This window comes from Dendrobates tinctorius, unplaced genomic scaffold, assembly GCF_039654945.1.
Source record: "Dendrobates tinctorius isolate UK_male_01 unplaced genomic scaffold, ASM3965494v1 ptg000211l, whole genome shotgun sequence".
NCBI classification, from domain to species: Eukaryota; Metazoa; Chordata; class Amphibia; order Anura; family Dendrobatidae; genus Dendrobates; species Dendrobates tinctorius.
The window spans coordinates 8,482,405-8,500,366 of NW_027361878.1; the positions used below are offsets into that span (position 1 = coordinate 8,482,405).

At 47.4% G+C, this 17,962-nt stretch overlaps 1 protein-coding gene across 1 annotated transcript in view; it reads left to right on the forward strand.

The window, feature by feature from the left end:
* The first annotated feature begins 3,300 nt into the window (after nucleotides 1-3,300).
* The window catches only part of GATD1 (glutamine amidotransferase class 1 domain containing 1), a 131,781-nt gene continuing 117,119 nt past the window's right edge, over nucleotides 3,301-17,962 (forward strand). Inside the window, exons 1-5 of the mRNA XM_073554384.1 lie at nucleotides 3,301-3,677; nucleotides 7,744-7,820; nucleotides 8,743-8,848; nucleotides 11,340-11,447; nucleotides 12,891-12,998. Of these exons, the coding sequence (XP_073410485.1) occupies nucleotides 8,746-8,848; nucleotides 11,340-11,447; nucleotides 12,891-12,998 (319 nt within the window). The 5' untranslated portion in view covers nucleotides 3,301-3,677; nucleotides 7,744-7,820; nucleotides 8,743-8,745. The remainder of the gene's footprint in view (nucleotides 3,678-7,743; nucleotides 7,821-8,742; nucleotides 8,849-11,339; nucleotides 11,448-12,890; nucleotides 12,999-17,962) is intronic.

Here is a 17,962-nt window from a genome sequence, read left to right on the forward strand (position 1 = left end):
GTTATAAACTTCTGTGAAGCCCTTGAGGGTTTAGAGCTCTCACCACACATCTAGATAAGTTCCTTGGGGGGTCTAGTTTCCGAAATGGGGTCACTTGTGGGGGGTTTCCACTGTTTCCACTGTTTAGACACATCAGGGGCTCTCCAAATGCAACATGGCATCCGATCTCAATTCCAGCCAAAAAAGTAAAATGGTGCTGCTTCCCTTCTGTCCTCTGCCATGTGCCCAAAGAGTGGTTTACCCCCACATATGGGCAGGGCCGTTTTTAGGGGGGGACGGGGAGTGCGATCGCCCGGGGCGCCACCCAAGCCAGGGGGTGCCTGCCTAGTACCTAGGAGCGACATTTTTTTCTTATTATCAAAATGGAGGATACCAGAATGTACCGCATCTTTATGGAACTAAAACCACTTCTGAAGAAACGTGCACAAATGGACAGCGCCATTTTTTTCTTACCTCTCAGTGCTGGAATGAATGTGTCGCATGGATTAATGTCTTTTTACATCAATTAAGGAATTTGCTCCTAAGACCTTGTGGGGGCATCACAACACATTAGGAGACCCCAATCAGAGGACAATAAAACATCCGGACTCCTTATCTATGAACTGGTCCAATGTTTATATTTATGTTTCTCCCTCTCCCATAATGATAGTTCTGCTTCACATCACTTGTCTTATCTATTGCATTTTTTCTAGACTGTATTGTGCATAAATATGTGATTCTTCAGATTTTGTATTAAGGCCCTTATACATTTAGCGATGCACCAGCGATCCAACCAGCGATCCGACCCGGTCAGGATCGCTGGTGCATCGCTAAATGATCGCTAGTGAGCTTTCATACAGAAAGATCTCACAGCGATGCAGCAGCGACGCAGCGCACGATACTTACCATTCACACACAGCGATCCTGCGTCCTCCCGCCCGCCTCCACGCGTCGCTGGACGTCACAGCAGGAAGTCTCAGCAGGAAGCGCCCGACGAGAAATGGAGCCGGACATTCTCGCGCGATCAGCGATGAGCAGCGGGGGAGCCGGTCGTTGGTAAGTATCACACATAGCGATATCGCTAGCAATATCGCTACAACGTCACAAAACCAGTGACGGGTTAGCGATATTGCTAGCGATATTGCTTAGTGTAAAACCCCCATTAGTCTATGCCTGATGAAGAGACCTGAGTAGTCTTGCAATGTGTTACCATCTTTTCAGTTAGGCATTAAAAGGTATCAACCACTGAGGACTCTCAATTCTGAATATTTTTCTTTAGTGCCTAGTAGTGATGTGACGTTCATGAAGGATCCGATTCAAAGAGTCGGCTCCCTGCTGTGAATGAAATGAGCCGGCTCTGCACTGTGAATGAGCTGGGTTTTTTTGCTTTTTTTTCTGGCTCCAGGCACAGGCAGTGACTCATCTGGGAGGAGCTGTCAGGAGAGAGGGGGAAATGTGTGCTGTCTGTGCTGGAGTGGAAATATTTAAAGTGATATACTCCTCCTAGCTTCAGACATGCATGCATGGCATGCAGTATATGGCATGTGAGTGTAGAGGGGTTAAACTCAAGTGACTCAGCAAGTTGGTCTCATGTAGACTCTCACATATACTATAGTATAGTTTACTATTAGTTAATAGTCAGCTCAGCATCAGCAGCAGTGCAGCACTGAGTGAGTGAGGAGGATTCAGGACAGTCACACAGGACAGGAACCCTACAGGGAGAAGCCTCAGTTCTTGCTGAGGGTAGGGTAAGCAATATAATAAAGTGATTTCAGGCAAAAACCTGTGGAGAGATCTAGGTCCAGCCCCAATAATTAGGCCATGTGCACTCTACAATGGAGGAGTGAAACCGCAGCGGATTCCGCACAAAGAATTGACATGCTGCGGATTTGAACCCGCGGAAAAATCCGCAGCATGTGCACAGCGTTTTTCAGTTTACCATTGAAAACAATGGTACTGTACAACGCACCTAAATCTGCTGTGGACCCGCAGAGCCTGAAACGCTGCAGATCCGCAGCAGAATCCGCACCGTGTGCACATGGCCTTATAGGGTTAAGCTGGTTTCACACTTGCATGTTTTGGCTGCGCACGGATCCGTTTTCGTCTCCATTGACTTTCAGTGGTGACGGATGGGACTTGCGTGTGCATCCAGTTGTCACCGTTTTCCCACGGATCGCTGTGTCTGCATATTTTATCAGACGCACAAAAACGCAACTTGTTGCAGTTTTGCGTCATCTGAAAAACACGAGGCACAGGGAGACGCACGGATCTGCGGCTACACGTCTGGAATTAACATGGAGCTCTATGGAGCACGGATCCAGGACAACACGGGTCCATGTGCAGACACTGATGCTCGGAAGTGAGGGATGTGCTGTATGGGAAAGTGATGACACTGTATGGGACCAGACTGCAGACATAATCTAGACTATGTCCGCATGCTGCTCTGTCATACAGTGATCTTTCCCGCCTCACTAGAAGGCCAATACCTGTAGTGTGGTATTGATAATATAATGTATTGGGAGCATGTATATGACATGGGGGCTCCTGGTTAGGGGCTGCACGAGTGGGGCTGCGTTCACACTAGCGTCGTGGTACGGTGCGTTGTGAAGCGTAGCAATCCTGATCCAGATCACATCTCTATACTTAACATAGGGAGGCACGGACCTGCGTTTGCATCAGGATTTTCCATGTTCTCCCAAAACGCAGCTTGTTGTGAATTTTGGGTGTAAAAAAAAAATCTGCAGACATCCTGATATGTGTCAGCAAAAACATATGATTGTCAATGTAGACGCACCTGAATCAGGAGGCCTGCGTCCAATCTGCATGTGGATTTCATACTGCGCAGGCGTTTGGGGGCAATATCTGGGGTGCTTACCCTGCTGTTTGTTATATTGGGGGGAGGGGATTTTGTGGTAATATCTGTGGTGCATAAGGTAAGACACGTTTATCTAAAGTATTCAGCATGTTAACCCCTTTCTGCCATGAGACGTACTATCCCGTCCATGTGCCCTGGAACTTAATTCCCAGGGACGGGATAGTACGTCATAGCGATCAGCGGCGCCCACGTGGTGAACGCAGCTGATCGTGGCCGGGTGTCAGCTGATTATCACAGCTGACACCCGACACAATGTGACCGCCCCCGACACGTTAACCCCTTGTACACCGCGATCAAACACGATCGCGGTGTACCGGGGGTTAAAGGGAAGCATCGGCAGGGAGGGGGCTCCCTCCATGCTTCCCTGAGCCCCCCACAGGCTCGGGTAGATGCTAGACTGTATGGGCTCCTTCCAGGTGTGATGTCATTTCTGGGGGCGTGTCATACGGAGGGGGCGTGTTCTGACAGCAAAGGCAGGAAGAGGAGACGGCCATTGTCTCTGGGTTGAGGCTAAATCCAAGTCAGCTAAAGGACCCGGTCCCTCTGCCAACTTGGAAATAGCTGGCTCAGTATAGAGAAAGCTAAATCCAAGTCAGCTAAAGGACCTTGTCCTTCTGTGCACTCTGTTCTATGGAGGAAGAGGCGCCGCCCCTTCTGGTCACATGGGCATGACGTCAGCAGAGGTCCTTTAGCCGACTTGAATTTAGCCTCTACCGTTTCACCCTGGATATGATGTAGAAACAAGGGTCTACTGGAGGCGGCGGAGCGACCGACCGGCTCACCAAGCCCAGCTGTTTGATCGCGTGCAGCTCCGTTACCAGAGGTGAGAGGTTGGTTCGGGTCATGTGACCGTTGCTGCCTAGCGGGTCATGTGATCTGCCTCCTGTACCCATAGCTACCAACCTTCCCGTATTTGGCTCCGCCCACCCGCTGTCCCTCCAGGGCAGGACTCTGCAGGGAGATAAGCCGCACGCCCCCCCCATCCATGCCCTCCCAGGGACCCACCACGGCCTGCAATGAGGCCGCTGGCTGTTCTCTTCTGTTCTGTGCACAGGACCTGCGGTGAGGTCATAGAGGGGAGGAGTCAGGGGTCACATGATCAAGGGCCTCCTGTGTGCAGGACGCTGCTGTGCTGGTTGTCATGGTGCTGGATGAGGTGAAGTTTCTGTGTGGGGTCAGGAGGGGTTTAGGATGGGTTCACAGGGGTAGGATGGGTTCACACGTAGTGGAACTCTCGCGGAAATTACCGCGAGAATTCTGGAATTCCATTCCGTGGGAAAATCGCATTTTAAATTTCCGCGGAAAAACTAGCATTTTTCAAGCGTAATTAGCTTGCAGAATTGCCAGCGTTTTCCAAGCGATCTGTAGCATCGCTTGGAGAACTGATTGACAGATTGGTCACACTCGTCAAACATATTGTTTGACGAGTGTGACCAACTTTTTACTACTGAGGCTGCCTATGCGGCATCAATAGTAAAAGATAGAATGTAAAAAATAATAATAAAAAATAATATATTGTTATTCTCACCTTCCGACGTCCCGCGCAGCCTTCCCGCCTCTCTCCACGCTCCCGGTCCCAGTAATCCTTTGCAACACTTACCGTGATGATATCCGTTCTCGCGGGATCGCGACATCTCGCGGTCATTTGCGATGATGTCGCGTGAATGACCGCGAGACTTCGCGATCCCGTGAGAACGGACGTCATCGCTCGCAAAGGCTTACTGGGACCGGGAGCGTGGAGAGAGGTGGGAAGGCTGCGCGGGACGTCGGAAGGTGAGAATAACAATATTTTTTATTTTAAATTCTATTTTTTACAGGGATATGGTACCCAAAGCCCGGAGGACAGTCTCCTCTCCTCCGGACCGTGGGTAACATCCGCAAATGTTCTGCTTACTTTTCGCATGGTGTGCACAGCCACATGCGGAAAGTAAGCAGAACAATGCATTCCTATGGGTGCGGGATCGCCGCGATTCCGCGAAATTAATGAGCATGCTGCGCTTTTTACCGCGAAGCGATTCCGCCGCGGTAAAAAACGCAGCATTAGCACAGCATTGCGTAATCCCAAAGAAATGCATGGGATGCTTATTTTTCACGGCAAAATCGCGCGGTTAAAAAGGCCGCGGAAACGCGAAAAAAATGCCACGTGTGAACTCAGCCTTACAGTGTGGATGTAGCAGAGCCATGTGTGTACGAGGTGTACGGAGCGGAGCCGCGTGTGTATGAGGTGTATGGAGCGGAGCCGCGTGTGTACGAGGTGTACGGAGCGGAACCGCGTGTGTACGAGGTGTACGGAGCGGAACCGCGCGTGTAAGAGGTGTACGGAGTGGAGCCGCACGTGTACGAGGTGTACGGAGTGGAGCCGCGCGTGTACGAGGTGTACGGAGTGGAGCCGCGCGTGTACGAGGTGTACGGAGTGGAGCCGCGCGTGTACGAGGTGTACGGAGTGGAGCCGCGCGTGTACGAGGTGTACGGAGTGGAGCCGCGCGTGTACGAGGTGTACGGAGTGGAGCCGCGTGTGTATGAGGTGTATGGAGCGGAGCCGCGTGTGTACGAGGTGTACGGAGCGGAGCCGCGTGTGTACAGAGCGGAGCAGCGTGTGTGCAAGGCGTATGGAGCGGAGCCGCATGTGTACAAGGCATACGGATCGGAGCCGCGTGTGTATGAGGCGTCTGGAGTGGAGCCGCTTGTGTACGAGGTGTATGGAGCAAAGCCGCGTGTGTATGAGGTGTACAGAGCGGAGCCGTGTGTGTACGAGGTGTACAGAGCGGAGCCGTGTGTGTACGAGGTGTACGGAACGGAGCCCTGTGTGTACAAAGTGTACGGAGCTGTGCCGTGTGTTTACGGAGCGGAGCAGAGCCGTGTGTGTACGGAGTGGAGCTGTGTGTATACAAGGTGTACAGAGCGTGGCTGCGTATGTACAAGGTGTATGGAGCAGAGTCGCATGTGTACGAGGTTTACGGAGTGGAGCCATGTGTGTGTGCGAGGTGTGCGAAATGGAGCCGTGTGTGTACGAAGCATACAAAGCAGAACCGTGTGTGTATGAGTTGTGCGGAGCCATGCGTGTACAAGATGTAGGGTGGGGAGGATTCATACCTCCCAACCGTACGGATCCAGCAGGACAGTCCCGATTTTGAGTCTGCCCCACTGCACCAGCCAGAAGGTTACTTTTCCCGCGGACACAGGAGTACACGGTGGAGCCCCGAGGAGTACTTTAAAATTCGCATGTGATGTTCCACCGGAAGTGACATGCTGGATGCTGACCGGAAATTAGGTAATTTCGGGAGGAGATTGTGACGGAACCATGGAGGCACTTCAGGGAATGCTTCTTTCTCTCTCTGTTCTTTCTTTCCCCTCTTTCTCTCTCTCTGTTCTTTCTCTCTCTGTTCTTTCTTTCTATTTTTTCTCTCTGTTCTTTCTTTCTTTTCCTCTCTGTTCCTTCTTTCTTTTCTGTCTCTCTTTCACTCTACCTCTCTGTTCTTTCTTCCCCTCTTTCTTTTTTTCTCTTTCTCTGTTCTTTTTCTTTCTTTCTCTCTGTTCATTCTTTCCCCTCTTTCTTTCTCTCTCTGTTCTTTTGTCTCTTCCCCTCTTTCTTTCTGTTCTTTCTGTCTGTTTCTTTCCTTTCTTTCTTTCTTTATTTCTTTCGTTCTTTCCTCTCTTTCTTTCTCTTTGTTGTTTCTCTCTGTTCTTTCTCTCTCTCTGTTCTTTCTTTTTTTCTTTCTTTCTTTCTTCTCTTTCTTTGCCCTCTTTCTCTCTGTTCTTTTTCTCTCTCTCTCCTTTCTTTCTCTTTCTTTCTCTCTCTGTTTCTTTCTTCTTTCTTTCCCCTCTTTCTTTCTCTTTCTGTTCTTTCTTTCTTTCTCTCTTTGTTCTTTCCCATCTTTCTTTCCCTCTCTGTTGTTTCTTTCTTTCTCTCTCTGTTTTCTTTTTTCTCTCTCTGTTCTTTCTTTTCCTCAGTACCAGTCAGTGTGCCAACAGTACCAGCCACTGTGCCCATAATGCCAGCCACTGTGCCCATAATGCCAGCCACTGTGCCCTAAGTACCAGTCAGTGTGATCAGCAGTGCTAAATGGGTGCGGTTGGGGCATGGACATGGGTGTGGCTAGTTGTGAAATGGGTGTGGTTGGGGCATGGCCTAAAATTTACCCCTCCCCACATTACCCATCCTCTCCACATTACCCAGTCACCCCACATTCCCCAGACACCCAGTCACCCCACAATCCCCAGCCACCCCATATTACCCATCCTCCCCGCATTACCCATCCTCCCCACGTTACCCATCCTCTCCACATTTCCCAGCCAACCCGCATTACCCAAACTCCCCACATTACTCATCCTCCCCGCATTCCCCAGCTACCCCATATTACCAAGCCTGCCTGCATTACCCATCCTCCCCGCATTCCCCAGCTACCCCATATTAACAAGCCTGCCTGCATTACCCATCCTCCCCACATTACCCAGCCACCCCACAAAGATGTATATAATGCACGTTTATTTATGCAGGGTGCAGGCCGGTTTAACAAGTCCATCTGCTTTTTTTTCTGTGAAAATCTCCAGCCAAAGTAGAAAAAAAACAATTTATTTGCTTTGTTTTTTATTTCTGCTTCTATTGATTCGTTGTTCTTATTTGGAGCATATTCTCAACCAGAAGTGTTTCAAGAACTTAAATGGTGTGTTCCATTGCCAGGTTTTTCCCACTTACTCCTTGAATTAGCTTTGCTTTCTATGGATTTATTTGAAGCCTTTTTGATGTGGAATTAGGAGCAGAATCCGTTCCTATATCATCGTCACCAAAAGCTCCAGATGAACGTCCCCGGACTTGTGCAGCAAGAGAGCACGTTGTGGTGAATAGTGTTTTTTCTTTCATCTGTGGTGACATTATCTCTCTATTTCAGGGGTCTCGGCACCATCGTTCCTGCAGACCTTCACCCTTGCAGGTTCAGCCTTCAATCTACAAGTGGCCTCCCCGGGGGTTTGTATTGCAATTGTGCGGCTGAAGGAAACGACCTCTGAATATTACAATATTACTGCCTGAAATAGTCCAGAAATCGATGACGTATCCATGAAAATTTTAAATCTGTCTTTTATTCCCATTTATTTAATGGTTTAAATCTGCAGGGAAAAAAATAAATAGCACGTGCATGAGATTTCAGAGATCTCATTCACTTTGCTGTTAATGTAATACACTGCGTTTTCTCTGCGAAAAAAAATGCAACATGTGAACAAACCCTAATTGTTTCTCCTATAAGAAATGTATTCTGGCTTTTGTCTGTTATTAAAGGGGATTATCCAGGACTATTTTATTTTTTTACTATGGGTGTAAGAACTAACAAGCAGGTAGTTACTAACTACCCGCTGGTTCTGCCTGCCGCTGATTTCTGAGAGCTCAGTGCAGTCACAGACTGCTTCATCTGACATCACATTGACAGAACAGCGGCTTCTCTTCCGCTCTGCCCTGTAGATGGGGCATGAATGCTGATGTCATGCTGATTAACAGCTGGCTGCCTAACTGTGTGGAGCCAACAGTCTATCAGCATGACGGCAACAGAGCAGCGCGGATGAAGAAGAGCTGCTCTGTTGATGTGAAGCAGCTGAATCTCTGGCAGGAGCGGTCGTGGCCTCTCACATCCGGAATTAGGCAGAACAGGCAAGTAGTTAGCATCTACCTGCCTGTTAGCTCTTAGGACCATAGTCATAAAATTAGACTTGGATTACACCTCTAATTATTTGTTTCTTTGTAGAATATAGTTTAATGGAACTTTTTATGGATTTCGTGCGCTGCTTGACATAACACACCAGCACTCGTGCATTAAAAGATCGATGTTTTATTCATTTCCCAATGCGTTCTTAGAAAGCTTTTCTTTGTAGAATGACAGCTCTTTTTTTTTCTTTAGGGAATGGCTCTAGATTTTGTGGGTATCAGTGAAATAGACACAAGATGGTTCCAAGATTTCCACCTTAAGCCCTATGCCAATCCAGCCAGACTGGAGCCAATAGATGGTAAGATAAAGTGACTGAACCATGTGTCGCATTACCGCAGTCCCTATGTCAGTCATCCAAAGCGGTGCCAATCCTTCTCTTGCATCAAGGATTGGCCGCTCACTTAGTGCCAGCTTTGCTGTATAGATTGGGAAAGATATTGTGTAATGAGGAGCCATCTTCTTATCATTAGAGGGGGTAAGGTAATGGCGGCAGTGCTGGAGGTGTATGAGGCTGGATAATGGCAGTGTACACAGATCACGCTCTGTATACATCTCGCATGTTACTTCATCTATGCCTAGATACTAATATCAGTGTGGGATTATTCCTGCACTGTCATCTGTGTTAATTCCTATAAATTACTAAATTAAGAGGAGTAAACAGCTTCTTACTCCACTATCCTGGATTAAACCACATGCATGATCTGAGCGTGTATATGTACGTAGGGATTGGGATAGACAGCTGTCAGCTAACTCCATGGCATGGATAACTCATTACAATAAGTGATGAGCGAATGTGCTCGGAGAACGTATTATCAGAGTGTCTTTGGCGTGCTCGAATACTATGAGTCCCTGCGGCTGCATGATTCTCGGCTGTTAGACAGCAGCAACACATGCATAGATTCTCTAACAAACAGGTAATCCCTGCATGTGTTGCAGCTGTCTAACAACCGAGAATCATGCAGCCGCAGGGACTTAAACCTATTATTCGAGCATGCCGAAGACTCTCTGATAACACCCGAGCATGCTCGGAGAACGCTCATTACTAGTCACAATACTATATACAGTGGGGAAAAAAAGTATTTAGTCAGTCAGCAATAGTGCAAGTTCCACCACTTAAAAAGATGAGAGGCGTCTGTAATTTACATCATAGGTAGACCTCAACTATGGGAGACAAACTGAGAAAAAAAATTCCAGAAAATCACATTGTCTGTTTTTTTTTCATTTTATTTGCATATTATGGTGGAAAATAAGTATTTGGTCAGAAACAAAATTTCATCTCAATACTTTGTGATATATCCTTTGTTGGCAATGACAGAGGTCAAACGTTTTCTGTAAGTCTTCACAAGGTTGCCACACACTGTTGTTGGTATGTTGGCCCATTCCTCCATGCAGATCTCCTCTAGAGCAGTGATGTTTTTGGCTTTTCGCTTGGCAACACGGACTTTCAACTCCCTCCAAAGGTTTTCTATAGGGTTGAGATCTGGAGACTGGCTAGGCCACTCCAGGACCTTGAAATGCTTCTTACGAAGCCACTCCTTCGTTGCCCTGGCGGTGTGCTTTGGATCATTGTCATGTTGAAAGACCCAGCCACGTTTCATCTTCAATGCCCTTGCTGATGGAAGGAGGTTTGCACTCAAAATCTCACGATACATGGCCCCATTCATTCTTTCATGTACCCGGATCAGTCGTCCTGGCCCCTTTGCAGAGAAACAGCCCCAAAGCATGATGTTTCCACCACCATGTTTTACAGTAGGTATGGTGTTTGATGGATGCAACTCAGTATTCTTTTTCCTCCAAACACGACAAGTTGTGTTTCTACCAAACAGTTCCAGTTTGGTTTCATCAGACCATAGGACATTCTCCCAAAACTCCTCTGGATCATCCAAATGCTCTCTAGCAAACTTCAGACGGGCCCGGACATGTACAGGCTTAAGCAGTGGGACACGTCTGGCACTGCAGGATCTGAGTCCATGGTGGCGTAGTGTGTTACTTATGGTAGGCCTTGTTACATTGGTCCCAGCTCTCTGCAGTTCATTCACTAGGTCCCCCCGCGTGGTTCTGGGATTTTTGCTCACCGTTCTTGTGATCATTCTGACCCCACGGGGTGGGATTTTGCGTGGAGCACCAGATCGAGGGAGATTATCAGTGGTCTTGTATGTCTTCCATTTTCTAATTATTGCCCCCACAGTTGATTTCTTCACTCCAAGCTGGTTGGCTATTGCAGATTCAGTCTTCCCAGCCTGGTGCAGGGCTACAATTTTGTTTCTGGTGTCCTTTGACAGCTCTTTGGTCTTCACCATAGTGGAGTTTGGAGTCAGACTGTTTGAGGGTGTTCACAGGTGTCTTTTTATACTGATAACAAGTTTAAACAGGTGCCATTACTACAGGTAATGAGTGGAGGAAAGAGGAGACTCTTAAAGAAGAAGTTACAGGTCTGTGAGAGCCAGAAATCTTGATTGCTTGTTTCTGACCAAATACTTATTTTCCACCATAATATGCAAATAAAATGAAAAAAAAACAGACAATGTGATTTTCTGGATTTTTTTTTCTCAGTTTGTCTCCCATAGTTGAGGTCTACCTATGATGTAAATTACAGACGCCTCTCATCTTTTTAAGTGGTGGAACTTGCACTATTGCTGACTGACTAAATACTTTTTTTCCCCACTGTATGTTATGTTGTGATAAGCTGTAGAGATCATGACTTATAGTAAAGCCATGTTAAAATTATATGTGTGGGACTATTTGAATGTGCACGCGTGGTAACTGTAAGCTATCTGTGACATTCACAGAAACGAATATGTACAGCAAGACGAGGAGGGGGGTGGAGACGGACAATAAGCCCCGCCCATCGGACCGCACCGAGCATATTTACATACACGGCGGGAGGAATAAAAACGGTATTTATGTATCATTTGCGGGGAGTCAAGGGGTATAAAAAGTGTTTGTATAATGCAGAGATGACACTAAATTGAATGATATTTTTACATGATATGCCAAAAACGTGGTGACAGATTGCCTTTAAGCTGCAAAAACAGAAAAAAACCATCCGAGAAATTGCTACAACATTAGGAGTGGCAAAATCTACAGTTTGGTACATCCTGAGAAAGAAAGAAAGCACTGGTGAACTCATCAATGCAAAAAGACCTGGGCGCCCACGGAAGACAACAGTGGTGGATGATCGCAGAATAGTCTCCATGGTGAAGAGAAACCCCTTCACAACAGCCAACCAAGTGAACAACACTCTCCAGGAGGTAGGCGTATCAATATCCAAATCTACCATAAAGAGAAGACTGCATGAAAGTAAATACAGAGGGTTCACTGCACAGTGCAAGCCACTCATAAGCATCAAGAATAAAAAGGCTAGACTGGACTTTGCTAAAAAACATCTAAAAAACCAGTACAGTTCTGGAAGAACATTCTTTGGACAGATGAAACCAAGATCAACCTCTACCAGAATGATGGAAAGAGAAAAGTATGGCGAAGGCGTGGTACAGCTCATGATCCAAAGCATACCACATCATCTGTAAAACACGGCGGAGGCGGTGTGATGGCTTGGACAGGCATGGCTGCCAGTGGCACTGGGTCACTAGTGTCTATTGATGATGTGACACAGGACAGAAGCAGCCGAATGAATTCTGAGGTATTCAGAGCCATACTGTGTGCTCAGATCCATCCAAATGCAGACAAACTGATTGGTCGTCGTTTCATACTACAGATGGACAATCACCCAAAACATAAAGCCAAAGCAACCCAGGAGCTTATTAAAGCAAAGAAGTGGAATATTCTTGAATGGCCAAGTCAGTCACCTGTCTCAACCCAACTGAGCATGCATTTCACTTGTTAAAGACTAAACTTCAGACAGAACAAACAGCAACTGAAAACCACTGCAGTGAAGGCCTGGCAGAGCATCAAAAAGGAGGAAACACAGTGTCTGGTGATGTCCATGAGTTCAAGACTTCAGGCAGTCATTGCCAACAAAGGGTTTTCAACCAAGTACTAGAAATGAACATTTTATTTACAATTATTTAATCTGTCCAATTACTTTTGGTCCCTTTAAAAACAGGGTGGCACATGTTAAGGAGCTGAAACTCCTAAACCCTTCATCCAATTTTAATGTGGATAACCTCAAATGAAAGCTGAAAGTCTGAACTTCAACTGCATCTGAATTGTTTTCTTAAAAATTCATTGTGGTAATGTCTAGAACCAAAATTAGAAAAATGTTGTCTCTGTCCAAATATATATGGACCTAACTGTCTATATATACTGTATATTTATTAGTGTATGGTAAGAGGATGCTCCTTTTTTTTCTGTTGATTTTTTTTTTTTTCTTTCCTCCCTAGGTTCTCATTATCACGCACTTTTAATACCGCATTGTTCGGGGGCTATGACTGACTTGGCTAATAGCGGTTATCTGGCCAGAATCTTGCAGCACTTCAAAACAGAAAAAAGTAAGAGCAGCAGAGCGATGCATGACGTGTTGGGGACTCGGTGCATGATTTTTGTGTTTAGTGGGAGATCAGTGCAGAAAATTGCTTCCTTAGGACATGTGCACACAGCGTCTTTATCAGGCATGCCGAAACAACTTCCATCCTTTTGATCTTCGTTTCTCCGCTCCAGGCTTCAAAAGCCGCAAAGAGGTTAGAAGTGTCCTGTCCATTCTTCAGGCAGCTTCCGCTTTGAAGCTGCTTTTCTATTGTATACACAGAGTAAAATGAAAATGCTGGTGGTAAAGAGCAACAAAGAAGACTCTAAAAAAGACAACTCTGTAGACAGTTGTGTTGGGGCTGTTATACTGTGTGGACGACTGTGTTGGGGCTGTTATACTGTGTGGATGGCTGTGTTGGGGCTGTTATACTGTGTGGATGGCTGTATCGGGGCTGTTATACTGTGTGGATGGCTGTGTTGGGGCTGTTATACTGTGTGGATGGTTGTGTTGGGGCTGTTATTCTGTGTGGATGGTTGTGTTGGGGCTGTTATACAGTGTGGATGGTTGTGTTGGGGCTGTTATACTGTGCAGAAGGTTGTGTTGGGGCTGTTATACTGTGTGGATGGTTGTGTTGGGGCTGTTATTCTGTGTGGATGGTTGTGTTGGGGATGTTATACAGTGTGGATGGTTGTGTTGGGGCTGTTATTCTGTGTGGATGGTTGTGTTGGGGATGTTATACAGTGTGGATGGTTGTGTTGGGGCTGTTATACTGTGTGGATGGTTGTGTTGGGGCTGTTATACTGTGTGGATGGTTGTGTTGGGGCTGTTATACTGTGTGGATGGCTGTGTTGGGGCTGTTATACTGTGTGGATGGCTGTGTTGGGGCTGTTATACAGTGTGGATGGTGGTGTTGGGGCTGTTATACAGTGTGGATGGTTGTGTTGGGGCTGTTATACTGTGTGTCCATGGCTGTGTTGGGGCTGTTATACTGTGTGGATGGTTGTGTTGGGGCTGTTACACTGTGTGGATGGCTGTGTTGGGGCTGTTATACTGTGTGGACGGCTGTGTTGGGGCTGTTATACTGTGTGGACGGTTGTGTTGGGGCTGTTATACTGTGTGGACGGCTGTGTTGGGGCTGTTATACAGTGTGGATGGTTGTGTTGGGGCTGTTATACTGTGTGTCCATGGCTGTGTTGGGGCTGTTATACTGTGTGGACGGTTGTGTTGGGGCTGTTACACTGTGTGGACGGCTGTGTTGAGGCTGTTATACTGTGTGGACGGCTGTATTGGGGCTGTTATACTGTGTGAACGGCTGTGTTGGGGCTGTAATACTGTGTGGACGCTTGTGTTGGGGCTGTTATACTGTGTGGACGGTTGTGTTGGGGCTGTTATACTGTGTGGACCGCTGTGTTGGGGCTGTTATACTGTGTGGACGGCTGTGTTGGGGCTGTTATTCTGTGTGGATGGTTGTGTTGGGGCTGTTATACAGTGTGGATGGTTGTGTTGGGGCTGTTATACTGTGTGGATGGTTGTGTTGGGGCTGTTATACTGTGTGGATGGTTGTGTTGGGGCTGTTATACTGTGTGGATGGCTGTGTTGGGGCTGTTATACTGTGTGAATGGCTGTGTTGGGGCTGTTATACAGTGTGGATGGTGGTGTTGGGGCTGTTATACAGTGTGGATGGTTGTGTTGGGGCTGTTATACTGTGTGTCCATGGCTGTGTTGGGGCTGTTATACTGTGTGGACGGTTGTGTGGGGGCTGTTACACTGTGTGGACGGCTGTGTTGGGGCTGTTATACTGTGTGGACGGTTGTGTTGGGGCTGTTATACTGTGTGGACGGCTGTGTTGGGGCTGTTATACAGTGTGGATGGTTGTGTTGGGGCTGTTATACTGTGTGTCCATGGCTGTGTTGGGGCTGTTATACTGTGTGGACGGTTGTGTTGGGGCTGTTACACTGTGTGGACGGCTGTGTTGAGGCTGTTATACTGTGTGGACGGCTGTGTTGGGGCTGTTATACTGTGTGGACGGTTGTGTTGGGGCTGTTATACTGTGTGGACGGCTGTGTTGGGGCTGTTATACTGTGTGAACGGCTGTGTTGGGGCTGTAATACTGTGTGGACGCTTGTGTTGGGGCTGTAATACTGCGTGGACGGTTGTGTTGGGGCAGTTTACTGCGTGGACGGTTGTGTTGGGGCTGTTATACTGTGTGGACGGCTGTGTTGGGGCTGTTATACTGTGTGGACGGCTGTGTTGGGGCTGTAATACTGTGTGGACGCTTGTGTTGGGGCTGTTATACTGTGTGGACGGTTGTCTTGGGGCAGTTTACTGTGTGGACGGCTGTGTTGGGGCTGTTATACTGTGTGAACGGCTGTGTTGGGGCTGTAATACTGTGTGGACGCTTGTGTTGGGGCTGTTATACTGTGTGGACCGTTGTGTTGGGGCTGTTATACTGTGTGGACCGCTGTGTTGGGGCTGTTATACTGTGTGGACGGCTGTGTTGGGGCTGTAATACTGCGTGGACGGTTGTGTTGGGGCAGTTTACTGTGTGGACGGTTGTGTTGGGGCTGTTATACTGTGTGAACGGCTGTGTTGGGGCTGTTATACTGTGTGGACGGCTGTGTTGGGGCTGTAATACTGTGTGGACGCTTGTGTTGGGGCTGTTATACTGTGTGGACGGTTGTCTTGGGGCAGTTTACTGTGTGGACGGTTGTGTTGGGGCTGTTATACTGTGTGGACCGCTGTGTTGGGGCTGTTATACTGTGTGGATGGCTGTGTTGGGGCTGTAATACTGCGTGGACGGTTGTGTTGGGGCAGTTTACTGTGTGGACGGTTGTGTTGGGGCTGTTATACTGTGTGGACCGCTGTGTTGGGGCTGTTATACTGTGTGGATGGCTGTGTTGGGGCTGTAATACTGCGTGGACGGTTGTGTTGGGGCAGTTTACTGTGTGGACGGTTGTGTTGGGGCTGTTATACTGTGTGGACGGCTGTGTTGGGGCTGTTATACTGTGTGGGCGGTTGTGTTGGGGCTGTTATACTGTGTGTCCATGGCTGTGTTGGGGCTGTTATACTGTGTGGACGGTTGTGTTGGGGCTGTAATACTGCGTGGACGGTTGTGTTGGGGCTGTTATACTGTGTGGACGGTTGTGTTGGGGCTGTTTACTGTGTGGACGGTTGTGTTGGGGCTGTTATACTGTGTGGACGGTTGTGTTGGGGTCCCAGTTGGGGAATCATACAGTGTTGGTGTCGCCATACTTTGCCGGGAGAGGGGTTTCAGTAGGTTTATCGTACTGTGGAGGAATTCAATGTTTGGGTATCATACTGTGTTAGGGAGGCACTTTTATGTGGGCAAAGAAAAGGGGAATCTAGGGGCTTCAGTAGTAGGAAAATTACATTATAAGGGCTGCAGAGTTGTGAGATATACTCTTTTGTGACCTCTATGAATATTCTTTTTTATCTTATTATGGGAAGGGGGCAAATTAATACTTTGGCATGGGGCCCCATAATTTCTATGTATGCCCATGCAGAGGGTATATTGGGCAGATACAATCCCAGGTAAAATCTATCCATCCTAATGTGGTAAATGTCCTGAAAACGTTGTCAGTATGAACATTAGGGCTCTTACTGTCTTCATTCACATCACACTCTGTGGTTTCAGAGTTCACCCATCCTCCACCATTCTCCGGGAAATGACAACTTTGGAATCTAATTGCTTATGTGTTTTTTACCCACACCTCTAACCCACAATTTTTTATATTTACGGTGCTTAATATAGTGCACCCCCATAGTGTGGCTTTAGAAAAAAAAAGTTTCTCATGGTCGATGTCCAGTGGTCTCTTCTCAATTCATCTGCATATAGCAGTGACGTCATACGCTGGCGACGTGCGCGCTGATGTCATGTGCCTGCTTGTGATTGGCTGGAGGCTGTTGCAGTGCGGGAGTATAGATTTTAACTGAACATGCATCTGAGTACACATGTCCAGTTACTGAACAGGCCGAATCCTGTCTCTGGGGCCCTGATGAGCAGAAGAGAGGGGGCCCGGCATCCGGAATATAGTGTTCCATGTCTGCCGGCCCGCAGAACGAGTGGAAAGCGCGGCGTCCTGTGTTCCCACATCACTCACTAACGCACACGAGCAACCACCATGTGTAGTTGCACCACCCAAGTGCGCGATAACTTCGCTCCCAGCATGGACAGACCAGCAGGGAAGTCTGCAAATCGTAAGAGGACGATTGCATCCACAGCAGATATATCAAACAGATGGAGTGAATGTTTAGTGTAAGGGGTGGAGGGCTTTTTTCTCTTCTCTTTTTTTTTTGCCTTATTTACAAGTCACTATGCAGGAAATAACTTTCCCAACATTTTTTCCTGTAAAATCCATTTTATCTTTGGTTTTCAATGTTTTATTGTCGCTCCATAAAAGTGGCGTAATACTTGGCTGCACGTAGAGGTGGACACAGGAACGCTGTTTCTTAAATCTTTCACTATTTTAATGAAGGTACTGCATAAACAGTGCAACATTAGCAATACAAACACGGCCTTTTGGGCCTAATGGGAAACCATAAACATAACTTATGGAACAGCCCGTGTTGCTGCAGGGATCTGCCCGCTCAGGAATAAACAAACTCAGCTTTCCTTATTATGAAAACACAGCTCTGGAGCTTGCACCTCCAGGTACCCAACACTGAATGAGCAGAATTCTGTGTATTCATCCTCTGGACTCCACCCACTCTATAGCTGTTCACTCACCCCTGCCCTAAACATGGCTGATTAACCCCTCTCAGCACATTGTGTGCTGGAGCATTTTCCTAGGTTCATATCACTGAGGCAAACGACTGCAGTTATAAATATCTCCTCCTCCAATACTTTACCAGTGACTTTGTCTCACCATATTAAACGTGTTCTTGGTTTGTTTTCATATCTTCGAGGAGTTAAGACTGCATGAACATGTCACCAGCCAGTATCTGTGTATGTGCAGATATTGAGTG